The sequence below is a fragment of the Alternaria atra genome (assembly GCF_907166805.1).
Source record: "Alternaria atra isolate CS162 genome assembly, contig: 32, whole genome shotgun sequence".
In the NCBI taxonomy this organism is placed as follows: Eukaryota; Fungi; Ascomycota; class Dothideomycetes; order Pleosporales; family Pleosporaceae; genus Alternaria; species Alternaria atra.
In genome coordinates, this window is record NW_025091331.1 from 1431639 (window position 1) to 1448181 (window position 16543).

At 50.4% G+C, this 16543-nt stretch overlaps 6 protein-coding genes across 6 annotated transcripts; 2 read left to right on the plus strand and 4 right to left on the minus strand.

Annotated features, from left to right (window-relative positions):
• Positions 1 to 1298: 1298 nt before the first annotated feature.
• Positions 1299 to 1934, plus strand: ALTATR162_LOCUS10229 (uncharacterized protein; the record flags this gene model as incomplete). The annotated part of the gene is made up of 1 exon (XM_043317865.1): positions 1299 to 1934. The coding sequence occupies one exon, from the start codon at positions 1299 to 1301 to the stop codon at positions 1932 to 1934; it is 636 nt and encodes a 211-aa protein (XP_043173800.1).
• Positions 1935 to 2882: 948 nt separating this feature from the next.
• Positions 2883 to 4037, plus strand: ALTATR162_LOCUS10230 (uncharacterized protein; the record flags this gene model as incomplete). The annotated part of the gene is made up of 1 exon (XM_043317866.1): positions 2883 to 4037. The coding sequence occupies one exon, from the start codon at positions 2883 to 2885 to the stop codon at positions 4035 to 4037; it is 1155 nt and encodes a 384-aa protein (XP_043173801.1).
• A 759-nt stretch (positions 4038 to 4796) lies between these two features.
• Positions 4797 to 5755, minus strand: ALTATR162_LOCUS10231 (uncharacterized protein; the record flags this gene model as incomplete). Its single annotated transcript, XM_043317867.1, has 3 exons — positions 4797 to 4902; positions 4968 to 5049; positions 5098 to 5755. 3 exons carry the CDS (start codon positions 5753 to 5755, stop codon positions 4797 to 4799), a joined length of 846 nt encoding a protein of 281 aa, XP_043173802.1.
• A 2045-nt stretch (positions 5756 to 7800) lies between these two features.
• Positions 7801 to 8565, minus strand: ALTATR162_LOCUS10232 (uncharacterized protein; the record flags this gene model as incomplete). The annotated part of the gene is made up of 2 exons (XM_043317868.1): positions 7801 to 8406; positions 8452 to 8565. 2 exons carry the CDS (start codon positions 8563 to 8565, stop codon positions 7801 to 7803), a joined length of 720 nt encoding a protein of 239 aa, XP_043173803.1.
• A 935-nt stretch (positions 8566 to 9500) lies between these two features.
• ALTATR162_LOCUS10233 (uncharacterized protein) lies at positions 9501 to 13199 on the minus strand (the record flags this gene model as incomplete). Its single annotated transcript, XM_043317869.1, has 5 exons — positions 9501 to 10285; positions 10346 to 10467; positions 10516 to 10687; positions 10747 to 11009; positions 12364 to 13199. The coding sequence occupies 5 exons, from the start codon at positions 13197 to 13199 to the stop codon at positions 9501 to 9503; spliced, it is 2178 nt and encodes a 725-aa protein (XP_043173804.1).
• Positions 13200 to 13928: 729 nt separating this feature from the next.
• On the minus strand, positions 13929 to 16249 carry ALTATR162_LOCUS10234 (uncharacterized protein; the record flags this gene model as incomplete). Its single annotated transcript, XM_043317870.1, has 3 exons — positions 13929 to 15190; positions 15240 to 15436; positions 15486 to 16249. The coding sequence occupies 3 exons, from the start codon at positions 16247 to 16249 to the stop codon at positions 13929 to 13931; spliced, it is 2223 nt and encodes a 740-aa protein (XP_043173805.1).
• Between the last annotated feature and the right edge of the window lie 294 nt (positions 16250 to 16543).

Consider the following 16543-nt stretch of genomic DNA (forward strand, 5'->3'; position numbering starts at 1 on the left):
CACTGTTCAGCCAATTCCGCGCAAGCCAATTGAGAGACTTGGAGATCGTGTGGGAACATATCAGCGCCCGTTGCCACCACTCCCACTAGAGACGGCTTCAGCGGGGGCCGAACTTAGTCAAGCACATAGCGCGTGTAGCGGAAACGCATACAGAAAATCATGTAAGCAATTATATGCGCAACACCCTCTAGCTTTACCGGGGCTCAGAGGTTTCCATACTGAGACGTCACGACCGTATAAGCCGAATGAGTATCTCATACCACAGCGACCGCTGCCGGACCCACCAGTAGAGACCAGACCGAGCCTATCGGGTCGAAGCGCTACATCAGAGGAAATAACCACACCTCAGAGCTTAAAGGAACACTCGAATGACGCCTGTTTTCGTGAGCCTAGTCGTAGTCCACGGGAACGTAATTTCCTCAACCACTATCCACAAAATGCTTCCGCCGCCGAGCTGTACGTACCTCGCGACCACTGGGACGATGTAGATGACGGTGTGCGAGCACCGCGACGGACAGGAACGAGAGTCGCAAACCTGAAACAACAGTTTAGGCAGTTACCTTCTCAACACTCGGCTTCGCCGCTTTTGGTCTGTCCACAAAGCAATAGCTACCTCCAACCAATCTACTACCTCGCAAATTCCGCACCCTCGCTGCATTCGTCGACGGATATCCAGAACGGTCCCAGACCGCCTCCATGGGGCTCATACGAAGAACTTGAAATACAACGTCGGCAACGTGGTGATGCAAGAGAGCGTGCAAAGATTCGTGCGAAGCGTTTCACAGCGGACAGCGCCTCTACGTACCAGAAATCACTTTCAACTGATAGCCTTCGCGAAGGCCGTTCAAGGGAGGTGGAAGAGTACAGGGAGCAGATACTTGGTGTGTATCCGGATATGGAGTTCAATGGAGACGCTGGTAGAGGTGATCGTGGATGGTGTTGCTGTGTTATGATGTGACCGGTATGAAGTCCACGATCAATTTCCACGATGATCAATGAAATTTACTGAGCCGGGTCTTCAATCAACAATTCTGTAACTTACCCACTGGAAACTAGAAGTTCAATGCGCTCAGACATCACAGTCCAAGCACTCTCAAAGCAACATCAATTAATGCTATAAACGGAGTGCGCATCTGTCTTATATGGGCTTGTATAAAGCCTGCTGTACCACCGCCTCATACACGTCAGTACATTCAGCTACCGCAATCACTATCACAACACACTCAAGTCAAGCCTGGTATTCCTAAACCAAAGTTTACTATATCTATCGAGGCCTTGATTATACGGGTTTACTCACAATGCATCTTCCATCCCACAAACTCCAGCTCCGCCCCAAACTTGCCACCGTCCTTCAACACTCAACAGACAACTCCAATACCCAAACCCCGGAAGCTTCAGCTCCAGCGAAGAAAAATAGCGATCTCAACATCAAGGACAAACGCAACATCAAGATTGGTATTGTCGCACTTCGTACTGTCAGCAAATGGACTGATAAAGCTGCACTGACGCTGGAGAAACTCGAGGGTCAAAACACGTTGAAGCACTGCCAGGAGCGCCAGGCGCGCTTGGCTGCAGAGAACTGCGGCAGAACGAGTGGCAAAGGAACGCAGGAAACTGGAGTATGGAGGGAAACGGTGGTTTACCCGGTACCTGCCCAGGCTAGTGTTTCCGGAGAGATCGAACTACGCGACGAGCCAAATGTGTACCAGAAATTACAAGCACCGAGAAAGGAAGTAACTCACGATACCGTTAAAGTAGCTGAGATCCCGGGCAGCAAGGCTCATCATGCGCACGTCTTGACTACTGTTGTCGAGGACTGTCACGAGAGTAGTGATGATGAAGACGAAGGAAAAGCCTGCAGGGGTATCGACATAGACAATGACACTGGAAATTCATACCGATACAGATGGGCATTCTTCGAATGTCTCGAGTGATGAAGAAGAAGAAGATAGCGAAGACGAAGACGAAGGTTCTCAAGACAGCGATGGCGAGACCGACAGTGAGGATGAGGGTAGTTCAGAAGAAGCCGATGATTTAGAGGAAGAGGTACAGACGAAGCGTCTGGTTGATTCACATGTCAGGGAATGGGAAACTGGAGTGGTAGAATTCGAGGTGATCGCGCCATAAAGAAGGATGGTTTGGTTGAACAATATAGTTTCGAACATCGTAATAGAGCTAGGACTAGGTACTTATATACAAAGCTTTCGGGATGGTCCAAGTGATTGGGTTGACATGCTCTACCACTTCGGCATATGTACCGTAAAGTTTACACAGCGACGTACCTGTGTAACAACAACAAATAGCTTATCGCAAGAATCTTCTAATCGTTTTTCATCTGGGAAACTCACCATGTGTCGCTTGGAGGTGGTATTCAAAAACTCGTATTATTGATGTGGTGCTGGACGGTGAGTGAAAGGTTGGTTTGATATCGCGGAGGATGAGTAGCTCACCTAGGCATCTTGATGCCATTGAGCAACGCTTTGCAAACGCTCCATCGCGCGTCACTCATCCACTCTCACTTGCAATTCTTTGGTGAACTCCGCGTTTGCGTTTTCATCTCACGTGGCAACGAAGTCGGAGAAACCCGTTGATCGGCTTTGCCCTGCATTGTGATTCTTTGGGTCCCACCAGCATCCTCACAGCAACCACCCGCATCTTCGCAGTCAACACCTCAACTGTCGATTGCGACGATGTCAACACATTTTCGCCCGCGTCCGCCTACTTCAGGACCCCCAAGCCCCACTCGTCCGTCAACAGCACGCTCTACAATACGCGCGATCTCTCCATCGCCGCCGCCGAGTTTGAGTGATGCACTGCAACTGCAGCTCGCAAGCACTGGCACGCCGAATTTTGATCCCCAAAGTACACCAGGGAGCGCAAAAATGCGGCCTAAGAGCGATGGTTTCCATAAAACACACATGCATGAGTCCGGCGGCCAAGAGATTGAGTTTACAAGCTATGTCGCGACCGCGGAAAACCATAACTTCGACAGCTCTCCCGCAGACATCACTGCCAACGTGACTGTCAAAAGAGGCGGCGGGTTGGTGGGAAGGCAGTCACTAGTGAAGCGGAGTTCGAGGTCAAGCAGTCCAAAGAAACGTCGGTATAGCACGTCAATGGAGCTTTACTCGCATCGCTTGTCGCCGTCGTGCGGCCAGCATCAAGAGCAGGCTACGAGTCTACATGGACAGCAGGCTCAAATCGAGAGCGACAGCGACGCAAACTGGGATTGTCCAGATACACCCACACCTATGACAAATTCCCAGAAGCGCTCAGCCTATCTTCCACTCGGCACCCCAGCACCTTACCCCGACTCCAAGCGGTCTTCCACGTCAAAGCCAAAATCTGGTCCTCCTACCCTCACTCCAGCTACCATCCCAACATCTCCGACACCAAAACTCGAATTCTTCAAATCGTTCGACGAGCAACCATCTTATGACTCTAGAGATTTCGATATTAATCATCCACAGATGTACTCTCGAGAAGAAGAAAAACTCAGGGACTCGTATATTCAGAACAAATATAGAAAGATGCGCAGAGTGGCTGAGGCAAGAGCAGGACTAGTGGAAAGGACGATGCTCATGTCTCAGACTGGCTATGCGTCGTCAACGAACGATGACATGATGATACAGCGACTAGAACGTGAGCAGGGTGTTTATCCACGGATGCACCCAGTACCACTACAGCACGTTGTAGAAACGCCTCTGCGGAGGCCTGTACCAGGAGCGGCCGCTGACATGCAGCGACAAGTGTCCATATCCGAAGTCTCCCATTTCTCCGGAGGCACGGTATCCAGCAAGCGCTCTGTCTTCAGTACGCCCGGCAGAGATGAGTTGGAAAGAAAAATGGCGCTTATCCATGATGACGACGGACCGTTTGCTAACGCGGTGAGCATGGCTGATCTGGACGAGCGACGCAGGGTAGTCAGTGAGCAGCGCGCGGGAGATGATCGAAGGGCTGCGATTTTGGAGGCAGAGAGTAGTCAGAAGAAGAAGAATAGGGCCTGCAAATTGGGAGTTGGATGTAATGTGATGTGAGGGCTTACCAAAAGTTTGCAGACGGTTGTTTTGGTCCTGTGTCAATGCGACGGTGGGTTTGGAAATTTCTGATTGTAGGATACAGCGATAATAATGAGTGATGAAAAGTCCTCTAGTTGGATAGATGACATAATGAGAGACCTATAAATATTGTGGTAATAAGCGCATGGCAAGATATCCAATGCTTGAGACAGCGAACACATCGCGATCAGACAGTGAATATGACTTCCGGCCGGCGGATCCGTAGTATACCCTTGTACACCTATTCCGCATTTAATTCTCTGCTCAACCAACAACCTTTGAAAACTACTTATCGCATCAAAAGCAAATCACGACGCGATGGAGACCACGCCCAGTATAGTACAAGCACCGTACATGCTTCAGCATCTAACCGACAATACGCAGCGAATATCCGCAAGCTTGCCACCGGATGACTGGGACTCGAAATCCGTCCTTCTTGGGTTGAGGCGTGACGTCAATGGAGTATTGGTGTTGGTGAGTGGTATCACATTTCTGGTTGCACGATAGGCTGAACCTGGCTCCTATACAGCCGCCATCACTCACGCAGGACGCCAAAGTCGCTGGGGACTCGCACAATGGTCTCTTGTGACGGCTGAGACGACTGTTTCGCACGGCTGTTCGACGCTTTCGTAAGCGCCAGAAGAATGCCAAATTGTCTTGATTGGAGATTTGGTGATTCAAAGCTGGGGCCAAATTTTGAAGCGTTAGTATGTGCAAACAGCTTTTCCAGAGCTCAAGCTAATAACGCTTCTTAGACGAAGATTCGGCTGCGATGTCGAGTGCCTGGAGGATGTCGGTACCGAAGACGACAGTCATATAGGCTGGGAAAATGACCCAGAGCCCACTGCAGAACATGTCAGCCATTCTATCCCTTTACATGCTAGGCGCAAGCAGAGGGTTTTGACTTACTTCATAATACCGTAGAAGAACAGCAGCGTGGCCCAGTCGTTATGGCCAACATTTGCGAAGCCAGAAAAGTACTCGTTGAAGTCTACAATCGTTAGCCTGCCGCTTGACTGTGTGTCGCATGCATACGTACAGTATAGTACTGTCTTGCTGAGGGTCATAACCGCAGCAGCGAACCCGATGATAAGCGCGCGATTCCCAGGCTTTCCGCGCACCTTCCTGCCACCGGCGAGGAACTTGCTCACGCCCTCGCTGACTTGCAGCCCAGTACCTCCGGTCGTGGGTACACCATGGTTATAGATGATCATAGCGTAAAGTCCGTATAGCACGAGTTCAATGGCGTTCAAAAAGCCTTGCGCGCCGCCAAATCCGTCATTATTTTCCCACCCAGGCCATCCATATACGTGATCTATCGAGGCGTAAATCTCATACGGCTTCCAAATCGGCCATTGGATTGCGCCACCGGCCATGGTGTGCGGGCGCAAAAGGATATACAGGGAGTCCCATAGCACGAGCGGGATGGATACTGCGAGCCATACTATCGTAAGATTCGATGCTGTATGACACCATGCCGGCTCATTGATCTCGGATGGAGAGGGAGGGCTGATTTCAGCCTTGACATTGGAAACTGCGCGTCTCGCAAGCGATGTTGCCGGTGGCGAGGAGTTAAAGTCTGGGGAAGATATGGGTGCTGGGGACGCGGTCGAGGTTCGTGATCGCGGCGTCTTCTTGACGGGCGAAGGTTCGGTGGCGGGGAAGTCGCCTTGCGGATGTGAGCGCGTAGACACCATGATGGCAATGAGTAACCAAGGTCGAGTGGAGGGTCCAATAGCTACGAGGAACACAATGGTAAGCAGGATGCAACGTATTGTGATGATGCAAACGATGGTAAAGAACTAGCGGGGAGCGGGTCCTGCTTTAGCCGGCGGGGCTGTACCTTAGACGGAAGGAGCTTTTGTTCATCAATCAATGCTGCATTAACATGCCAGCTACATTTTCTTATTGGCTGCGCGTTCCAGAACCTCGTCAATTTGATCTTCTCATGCCTGAGGGGGCTGGGAGGCATTGTGTTGGCACTCAGAGAGTCTATCGAGTATTGAAGCTGATGGAAATACTATCATGGGGGTGCTGCGCATACGAAAGAGCCACGACAAGGTGGCTTGTGGATAAAGTGGAGAGCAGAGGAAGGGAATGTGACAGGGAAGTTCGGCGGGCTTGCGCGAAGTTCATGCGATTGGTGTTTGGTGAAGATGCGTTGCTGCGGCGCGGACGGCTACCGCGAGTCGAGCCCTGCGCCTGGGGACTTAGGAAACTATTCTCCTGTGACTAGCAAAGGGCCCCTCCATAGGAGCCTTTGCTGGGCACCAACATGGTCAACCCCAGAGATTATCCTACAGTCGCCTTGAATACAACAGCCGATATCTGGTCGTTCGGTGCAGTGGTAAGACCTTTGACGTTTCATCTACCAGAGCAGCAAACATTATCCAGGAACATTCCAGAGACCGAACTGCGAAGGAAGGGTAAGGAGTTCATTTTAAGGATCATGAAGTTAGACTAGAGAGATAGGCCAAGCGCGAGAGGCTCGTTGGAAGATGAACGGTGGAAGGTCGAGTGATTAACTGTCGACGCGACATGTGGGTCGTGTCCACGATACACGGCACTCAGGCCGTGAGGTAGGTATCACATGTATCCTACACCCTTCTCTATTCTCCTCGCTCCACGCAAAACAATTGCCCAGCTTGTTGGCTCTTTCTACGCAATCGCCATTGTCAAAGCTAGCACAATCAATCAGCAACTTCATAAATAACTTCATCTTTCTCTCCTTCCGATCTCTTTTCACTCAAGTCTCTATCTACCTCAAAGAGCATCAAAGCAACTCAGATACTAACAGCGCAATGCCTTACCCTCCAAATAGTCCCATCATCATCCGCCGCAGTCCGCAACACGGTATCCACAGCGCCTGTGATCCTATCACGAAATCCTACTCACCAAGCTCATTGTCATCTACACCATCATCTCCGTCCCCACCATCCCACTCATTGTCATTTATTCCACTAAACGCTCGCACAATCGTTTGCGCAGAGCCTCACTGCAACAACAGGATCGATGCTGTGCCATATGGCCTTCATGCTGGACTGACTGGTATAGACAGCACGGTGTACATCAAAGCCAGGTGCAAGGAGTGCGAGCCCCCAGTTACGGTGCCAACTTGGTGGGAGGGACATGTTAAGGCTGAGCAGGAAGAAGAGAAGTGGGAGGAGGCGAGCAGCGAGGATTGGGCGGACGAGTTCTGAGGGGAAAAGCCTGAGATGTGTCACAAAGAAAGTAGACGTATTAGCATGACTTTTTCCATCTGAGGGCGCGAGGTTGTAGCAAAGAAGCGAGATATTGGCTTAAATTTTGGATTGGATTCGTACTCATCGGTGTTCGTCATATATGATCATGTCTTGTTATCTTGATTTCTACATGATCAGTGTTTCAGCGCCTGTTACCCTAAGTAGAACCATCGAGCAAGAGACGTACTGAACTACGGAATTTGTGCGCATACCTATACTGGGCATTCTCGGTGTCTTCGCAGACCACAACTATGCTTTGTGTCACACCCATAGGTGCTATTACACACCCGAAGAGATCGCCTCGGCTGTGGAGTGATGTGAACGTAGCAGCTCTGTTCGGCGGTCCTCTAGCGGGTACGAGTACGCCCCCATAGCACCTCTGCCTCATCCGCCGAAACAGTCACAAGACCGGACCCCTTCTTGTCCAACTTCTTCTTCAATGATTCGGCAGCAAGTTGCTCTTTTGAAATGCGCTCACGCTCCACGGCCTGGTTCTGCTCCTAACGCTGGCGGCGCTCTTTCTCCCGGCCCTCAGCCTGCTTCTTCGCGTATCTAGCGAAGAAGTTATCAGCGGACTCCATAGCCTTCTTCAGACGGTTATGCTTCTCTAGAAACGCCTCGAAATCTTCAGCATCGGGTATGAGTCCTTTGAAGCGATCGTGGCAGAGGTGATTGACCATGGCAGTCCAGAGTGGGTCTTTATCAGAGGTGGCGTTCTGTTCGACAGCAATGATCTCCTCGTAGCTGGGGAGCTGTGTCTTGAGATAGTCCACATAGCTGATGAGTATATGACGGCAGTATTGCTCCATGCCTAACAAGCGAGCGGCGCGCAAGATAGCAACGTCTTCGCCAAAGGTTTTCTGAGCTGGGACGGCATAGGCCTCGAACTCTTTGCACGTCTCTTGCATCCAGCCGATGAGCAGGAAACTGACGGCACCAGGGTGAATCTGACCACGCGAGAAACGATATTCAAATGACTCAGGGTTGGTGATGAAGTGTTTGTGGAGGACAGAAGAAGCAGCCATCGCAGCGCGCTTGGCGATATTGGTAACGGATGTATCGCCCACGTGAATGGTGATGCGAGGGCCATTGAGGAGACCTTGACGCTAGGGTCGTATCATTTCCAGCAAGTTGTCGAGGACCTGGTCCACGACAGGGGAAGGCGACAGTTGACTTGGCTTCATAGGCAAGTATGCGGATGTGGAGAGATCAGTATCAGTGACGCTAACAACCTTAGCGGTCAGATCTGTGTCTTGATCCGTCATGACCTACTTTGCGGTATCGACGGAGAGGTTCAAAACAGCCTGATCTGGAAATTGTTTACATGCACACGGACGAGAATCAGATCACGTGACTAAGCAACTACCCGTGAAGCGGTCAAACGGCGGGCGAAAACGCGAGGAAGTCAGAGTGGATGAGGAAAGAACACTTGAGCTTGCACATATCAGTGGATGTAGTGAAGAACATTGCTCATGAGGAGATTACCCGAACCCGCTCATGGTCGCCCCCCTTGTCTTTCTTGATTCTGTTCCAGCAGGGTATCATTACAACTTTCCCTTATGTTAGCAATAGGCCGTCACTTTGGCCACTGCTGTTTTCGTCCATCACTATAGCTCTTTCTATGCTAAGTAGGCGGGAATTGCACAAACTTGTTGCTTGGTATAAAGTAGTCATATTCGTAGCATAATTTGTGTGGCTCGTAGTGTAACGCCATGATTGACTATAAGGGATAGATAGGATAGACAGTGCGGCAATGGGAAAGACCCCTGTTGTGAATGAGTTTACGCAATGCGCGTAGAAATGTGGTGATTGCAAAGCGTCAAAGAGCTGTGTTGGATAAAGGAGTTGTCGCGTGCGCGTCGCGTGTGTGCCCGTTCATTCGCGGTCATGAACGGCACCGGCCAAACTCACACTGAGTGATGCAAAATTCAAGCTCTGAGCAGCCCGCGGGAGCTCTCTTCGCCATCATCCAGACACCTCATAGTCGCAACGAAACCTTACTACCATGAAAACGCGCGCAACGCACACTGTTTCAATTCTAGTTGGTGCTTACGACTGTAGCAAACGCTGCCAGCGTATCCGACGCGTCAAGCGTCTGAATGTCTTGTAGTCGCCCGAATCGTCCGAACTTCGTCACAATAGTCGCATACGTACCCTGGCAATCGCATGGACCGAACCAAATCAGTCGAAAGGCACGCGCTTAGATTGGATATCGGAACCCTTTCTGGAGCTGCCTCGCCTCAGCGATTGAGATACCTTCTGTCTCCGCTGTGCGCCGCAGCCTGATCATCTCTTTCTCGGACAGCTCCGCGTCCTCGTTCTCAAGAGCTGCAAGCCTGGTATTCTCTCGGACCAGTAAAAACCTCAGAAAAATCAACAAGCACGCTGCGACTACCATCAAGCCCGCGCAGATGCCGATACCAGTGTAAAAGTAAGGCTCCTCGTTGTCAAGGTATGTATAGAGGGTCCAGATCGTCACGGAGTTGCCCAGGCAATTGATGAGGGCATAAGCTGAAGCTCGCTTGGCTGGTGGCCGTGTCAAAATACCAGAGATCCAAGAGAATATGGTGCCGTTCATGGCCATGAGGAACATCATCAGAAAAAATGAGAGATACTTCGGCCCGAATGAGCTAGTCGTCATGAAAAGGATGAATCCGGTGAAGGCGGGAATAATTGGATAGATGGCGAACCAGAACCGAGTCTCGAAGCGATCGCTTACAATGCCATGTAGGTACGACCAGACAGTCATGAAGATATGCGGTGGTGCCACAAGTACCAACGAAATGAAGTTACTATATCCCAACGAGCGTGCGAGCGTCGGGAAATAGTAGCCGAAGCCCTGTGCGGCGGTCAGGCACATGTAGATGCCCACAAAGATCCAGGTCTTCAAGTCTCCCAGCGCGAGCTTCAAGCCCTTGACTTGCGACATTGCTCCTTCTTCATCCACATCGGCATCTGCAGCTTCGAGCGCAAGACGGCGGTTTGCTGAACTCAGGTCAGTAAAATGATGCTTTCGTCGCCTCCTTGACAGATACGTAAACCTACCGACATGCTTTTGCTCAGGCGTAAGCCTCTTCCAAGTTTGCGGGAAGTCTGGCAAACAGAAGCAAACGACAAGGCCCATAACTACAGTCGCGGCTCCCTCGATAATGTACAGCCACCTCCAGCTATTCGCAGTTAGATCTGTTGCCGAAGGTCAAGGGCTTGTTCCTTACGCCGAGAGCTCAAGTCGACCATCCATACCGTCCAAAATACCGGCCGCGATGAGGTTACCAAATGCACCAGCGATCAGGGCACCTGAATAGAAGATACTCATGCGCAGATTCATCTCCTTCTTGGTATACCACTTCGACAAGTAGAACAATACGCCAGGGAAGAAAGGTGCCTCTGTACAGCCAAGTCAGTGGTTTTGGCTTACACCAGTGCTTCCATACTAGTCAACTTACCAACAATGCCTAGAAAAAACCGACAAGCAACAATGCCGGCGAAGTTTTGTGCTAAACTGGACAAACCGCTAACGAGACCCCATGCAATCGTGAAGAAGCCAAGATAGTACGACGGACGGCCGAACCAGTTCAATAATAGGTTAGACGGTACTTGGCCGAGGATATACCCGACGAATAGAATCGATAGTCCTGTCTGGTACTGTTGCAGCGTTAGATTTAGGTCTTCCTCTAGGCCAGCAAGCCGCGCAGAGGCGTAGTTGTTCCTGTATACATGATATGAGCCATATGTCCATTGAAAGGCTGGAAAAAAAGAAGCAATACCTATCGATCCAATTCAAAAGATAGACAATCAGGATGATCGGCATGATGATAAAATCCACCTTTCTCACCAAGTTCTTCTCCACCTTTCGCTCTTCTTCAGTCAAACCATGACCTACATGGTTGCTTTCATTTTCAACGACTTCCAACTTCTGGATATTCCTATTGGTATATTTAAGATCGCGCATTGTCGATAGAAGGCGCGGCCATCTATGTGGCTATGAGCTTCGAATATGTGGGTGTAGACACTGGGCTTGACCTTTAAGCCGATACAACATCGGCACATCCGCCGAGATCATCGGCACGCCGCAAGTATTCTGCTCTACCAAGCTGTCCCCAAGACACTTGCGGCGAGTGGAAATTCGCCGCCAAGTTCAAATCTGGGGTTGTTACGAGCCATGACCTGGGGTGATGCGGAGAAAGGTGGGGCGAGGCTTGTAATGCATCGTAGTCGGCCACTAATCCCCCGCAGACCGCGACCCTCAGCTATTTCGCTGCTGCATCGTCCGAAGGCTCGTCTAGCGTGTAGAGGAAGAGGAAAGAAAGACACAGTGCAGTCAACCTGTGGTCTACCGATGCAGTTTCTGTTCGACATGAAGACCACCATGCGTGCACAGTGTATGTCAGTCTGCCTAGGCTACCGAAATCTTAAAATGTATAGAAAGCTGAGCCTTAACACGTGCTGTTAGTCATACTATGGTAGATTTTTATAAGGTTTGATGCATAGTTGCGATATTACACGGTGCACTGTGCCTTGTACTATTTTAGAAGTACCATGGTTTTCTCTATTGCCTGAAATATCGCGTTGTCGTGCTGTGTCGATGGGACGAAGATGTGGACGGGGTACATGTAGCACAAGAGATCAAAGCAAAAGATATAGAAACGGAGATAATGAAACGACGAGACTCGAAATACTTACATGAGATCATAAATTCTATTTTGATTCATTGCACGGTCTAATCGATGAGTACAATCTATATCAAGCTGGACCTATTCCAAAAGGTCTTAATCGAGTGTGACGATTTTAGGAATACCTAGAACCTTGTTTTTAATGAGTCGTATCCCAAATACCAGAACCTATCCTAAAGACAAATGCCACTACTTTTTATACAAAACCTGCAACGCATAGCGCTGCGTATACCTTAATGATACACCTTCAGTAATAGCCGAAGAAGGCACCAGTAGGCTGTGGGCTGGAGCGGGAACTCCAGGCTTTGGAGTTGACGTGCAAAGGGGGGACAAAGCATGCCTTGTCGAGCTGACGAGAAGATTGTTGATGCACCAATCTCATGCGCTTACTCAGGGTATACCATCTTTCTTCCAACGCCGCCATCCACAACGAGCTCCTGGCCAGTAACAAACTCGTTTCCAATGAGGTATTCCACCGCCTTTGTGATATCCTCCACCTTACCCACACGCCCGGAGGGGTGCCACGCAGTGTCTTCCTTGCTCAAGCCGTCCTCCCACTTAGCTTGACCCTCATCTCCAGCTCTGCTCTCGTTGACGACGTGAATCCATCCCGGGATGATCGCATTGACCCTAATCTTGTGACGATGGCCTAATGATACTGACATCGACTGTGTCAATCCTAACAGACCAGCTTTGACAGACGAATAGGCTTCGTGGTCGGATTCAGCTTGGTAGGCGCGTGTTGATGACATATTGATGATGGTACCAGGAGAATTTGGAGTAGAGTGTCCAGCAGCCAGGAGTGGGACGCATAGGCGGCTAAGTATGAACGGCGCAGTGAGACCAATCGCAACCTTCAAATCCCACTCTTTCTCCATGTCTTCCCCCTCGGCTTCCATACTGCGATCTTCGGAGATCGAGAGATCTGTCGGGAAAGCATTGTTGATCAAAACATCGAGCTTGCCACCAAACTTCCTCTTAACCTCGTCGACGGCAGTCTTCAACTCCGTTCGCTTGCTGAGGTCGCATTCAAGCGCAGACCAGCTTTCCTTCCGCCCGTTCGACCATTCTTGAGCTCGCTTTCTGACATGCTCTAATTCTTCCTTGTTCGAGTCTAGGATTATAACGTCATGACCCGATATCAATAGTTGTCTGAATAGTCCTCGCCCAATTCCACGGGCACCGCCCGTCAGCAGGACTTTTAGATGTTGAGGAGCGGCGTTCATCGTCATCGAACTCTCGATAGCATACGATCACGGAAATTGGTAGTCGCAATCACGGGGATTATGTACGCGAATGGCTACAATAACCAGTGTCTACGGCCGCACTCGCTGATGTAATGCAGGGAAGTTGGGTGGGCCGTGACGTCACGACAGAGACGATTTCCCCACGATGGCGCCGAGTTCATTCCCCTGGGCAGAAAGCAAGAAGAATGCGCCACGACTCTAGATTAACGAAGCAAGGGACACGAGGAAGCTCGTTTTTCAGAGTTGTACGCCAACCGTGATTCTAGATGTATTCGCAAGATTGTCCCGCTCAAAGAGCCCAGACTTAGCGGCAAGGCTCTTTCAGGGTGTGCTTTGATTCAGTTCACAATTAGTTAAGAACGAGTATCTTCAAACGAGCAGTGTAAAAGTTATGGGTGCATACAGTCTTTACTCCGGCTCACTCTGTTGAACTAACGTAAATACGGCACTTGCAGTAATCTAAAGCGTTCTATAGCGAAGACCGTGTTAGAAATCACAATTAAATTGCGTGCGGTTGTGCAAGAACCTTTGGACGTGTAAAGTGGAACGTAGAGTAAATTATTTGTTCTTATGTACATGCAAGAAGGCCCTACTAATATGGTAGAAGAGAAAACACTAGTGGCCGCTAGTGAGTGAATCACGTGGTGGTGATTGTGACCATCACTCTACCTGAGCACCACCGCCATAGGTATGTGTATTGCACCCCACTTACAAACCCGAATCAATCTGATTCAGAGTAACCTGAGCCGAGTAAGCATCCCAAGCATCGCAAAGCTCAAACTGCTCATCGTCAAAGGCCTGCTTCTGAATGTCCTTAGGCCTCTCCAGTATTTGCATGAAAAGCCCACCACTAACGTGCCATGCCAGATGGCAATGAAATGGCCACACGCCCGGATTGTCCTGTGTGAATTGCAAGACCAGGTACGAGGGCTCGACTGTACCAGTGACATTGCGCGCATTTTGCATCTGATGAACATCGCGACGCAGCGTATTCTCCGGATTCGTCACAACACCATCCCACTCGCCGAAACCTTCAGCTAGGATATGGTAATCATGGCCGTGGAGATGCATGGGGTGGCCACCAATGAGACCGTGGTTGACCAAATGGATGCGGACGTTCTTCGCACCAGGAAACTCGTACACGTTCCATTCGGGATTGAAGTCTGACTCGTTACGCTTCGCTTTCAGAAGTGTAGGTTCATTGTAGTTCCCGTGGTAAGTGCTGTTGTTGAGGTACCAGATGAAGTTGGTGCCGTTGGAGCGGAAGTCAAAGTCTACACGCTCAACATGATCTGGCTCTTCCAGGGGAACCTTGCAGAGCGGAATTGCGGACGTGATAGGATCATTTTTGCACTGTTCAAGCTGTTCCTGAGTAACTTCGGAGGTGGACTGCGGGATGGCGTCGGTATCGGCATCCTCGTAGTATACTGCCGCGAGCGCGTTTGGCGAGATGCCGTCGGTAAGCGTGCAGCGAAATCCTTGAGCGAGCTGAGAGCGCATCCAGAATGTATCGCTAGGCTTGCCGATAGCTTCGACCACGATATCAGTGCGCTGACCGACAGCGAGAGTAACGACATTCGTCGTGTACGGTTCAACGGGGATGAAGTCGACGGCAATAACCTTCAGCTGGTGTCCATCGATGCTGAACTTCTGGTTACCCTCGGCACCCATGTTGATGAGGCGCAGCAAATGCTTCTTTCCAGACTCAAACTTGAATTTGGAGATGCCGGCGTTAGGTGTGCAAGGTAGCGTTGTGTTCGCACACGGGTAGTTCATTCTTCCATTGATCAGATTGTTGTTCGAGGGTGGGAATAGACCATTCATGGTGCCCTCAACAAGAGAGTAGTAGTCGGCATGGAACCAGTCTTCAAGGACGATAGGGCCGATGTCGATGTCGTACTCTTCATGCTTCGGTCCATGGATGACCATAGGGCCGTGGGCACCACCAGAGTACTGAGCGCTGTAGTGACCTAAAGAACTCAGCTTTGATATCTGGGAGCGTGACCTGGGTGAACTTACTGTGGTACCAAGATGTCCCATAACGGTCAGCTCGGAAAAGCATCTCATAGTATCCACCGTTGGGCGATATAGGGCACTGAGAGACGGCAGGAACCCCATCGTACCAGGAAGTCTCACCCTGGAAGAGGCCATGGGCGTGAAGGGTGGTACCTTCATCAGTCAAATCATTTGTAACTCTCCACAGGATCCAATCGCCCCTAGCATAAAGTCAGCAAAAGCATCAGAGAATTTTCCGTTATCTCATACCAGTTGGCCTCGATGAGAGGACCAGGGAATTGGCCATTCACAGTTAAACCATTCCTGGTAACACCGTCAGGAGCAATTGTTTGGTAAGCCACGTGGAGATCGTAGGTCCTTGTCACGCCAGTGTCGGGCATGGTAGGACAAAGAGGGTCTGCTGTAGGTGTACTAACCGCAGTAGCGGTAACGATGGACCCGAGAGTCCTAGTGGAGGTTTGTCCGAGAGAGTTAGACCCTGTGGCGTTGGTATGGTTGTATGAGTGGCCAGATGCTATAGGGTAAGGGGGAAATGCGGACGCGAGCTTCGTAGATTCTGATGCGTAGGCCCCATCGGAGTGACCACCTGGGAGGCCATTGACCGGAAGATGAGGCGAATCGATCAACCCCCACTGTGAGTTGCCACACTGCTGGACACTCGGGAGTGAAGCCTTGAGCTGTCCAGTACCCTTAGGGATCCAGCAAGGCTCATCATACATATCTTTAGCGTGCCCTCCGTATTGATAAGGTGTCGAAGGTCGAGGAGGAGCGTACGTCTCCCCGTGCGACGGCTTGCCCGGCCAAACGAATGGGAGGGGCACGTCGTTGTAAGGATTATAGTATGGTCCTCCATGTCCATGAGCATTGGTAGTGGGCCGTGCTGTTGCGTATTCAGTGACTGTCGCTGTAACGACATGGCAGACAGGCGAGGTGCGAAACTGGGATGGGGTAACTGCGTGATAAACGGATGACAAAGATGCCGTAGCGGCGACATAAGGAGCGTAGGCTACCATGTTTGTAGCAATGGAAGTAGACGGTACTACTATAGACGGACGAACACGACAAGATCGACTGCGAGAAGAATAACCGACTGTGGTGAAAAGCAAGGCACATCGTTCGAAGACATGATTATGGTCAGTGTTATATGGGATTCTCATGAGACTATGCCAGGTACCATTGTGCTATGTTTGGCTGTGGGGCTTGAGATACGACGAGGCAAGCCATGTGGCGGTAAAAAGTATAGACTTGAAACCTGAATATGGTCTAGATAACCGAACTGAGGCGAGGCGCAAGAAGTAATAAGCTGT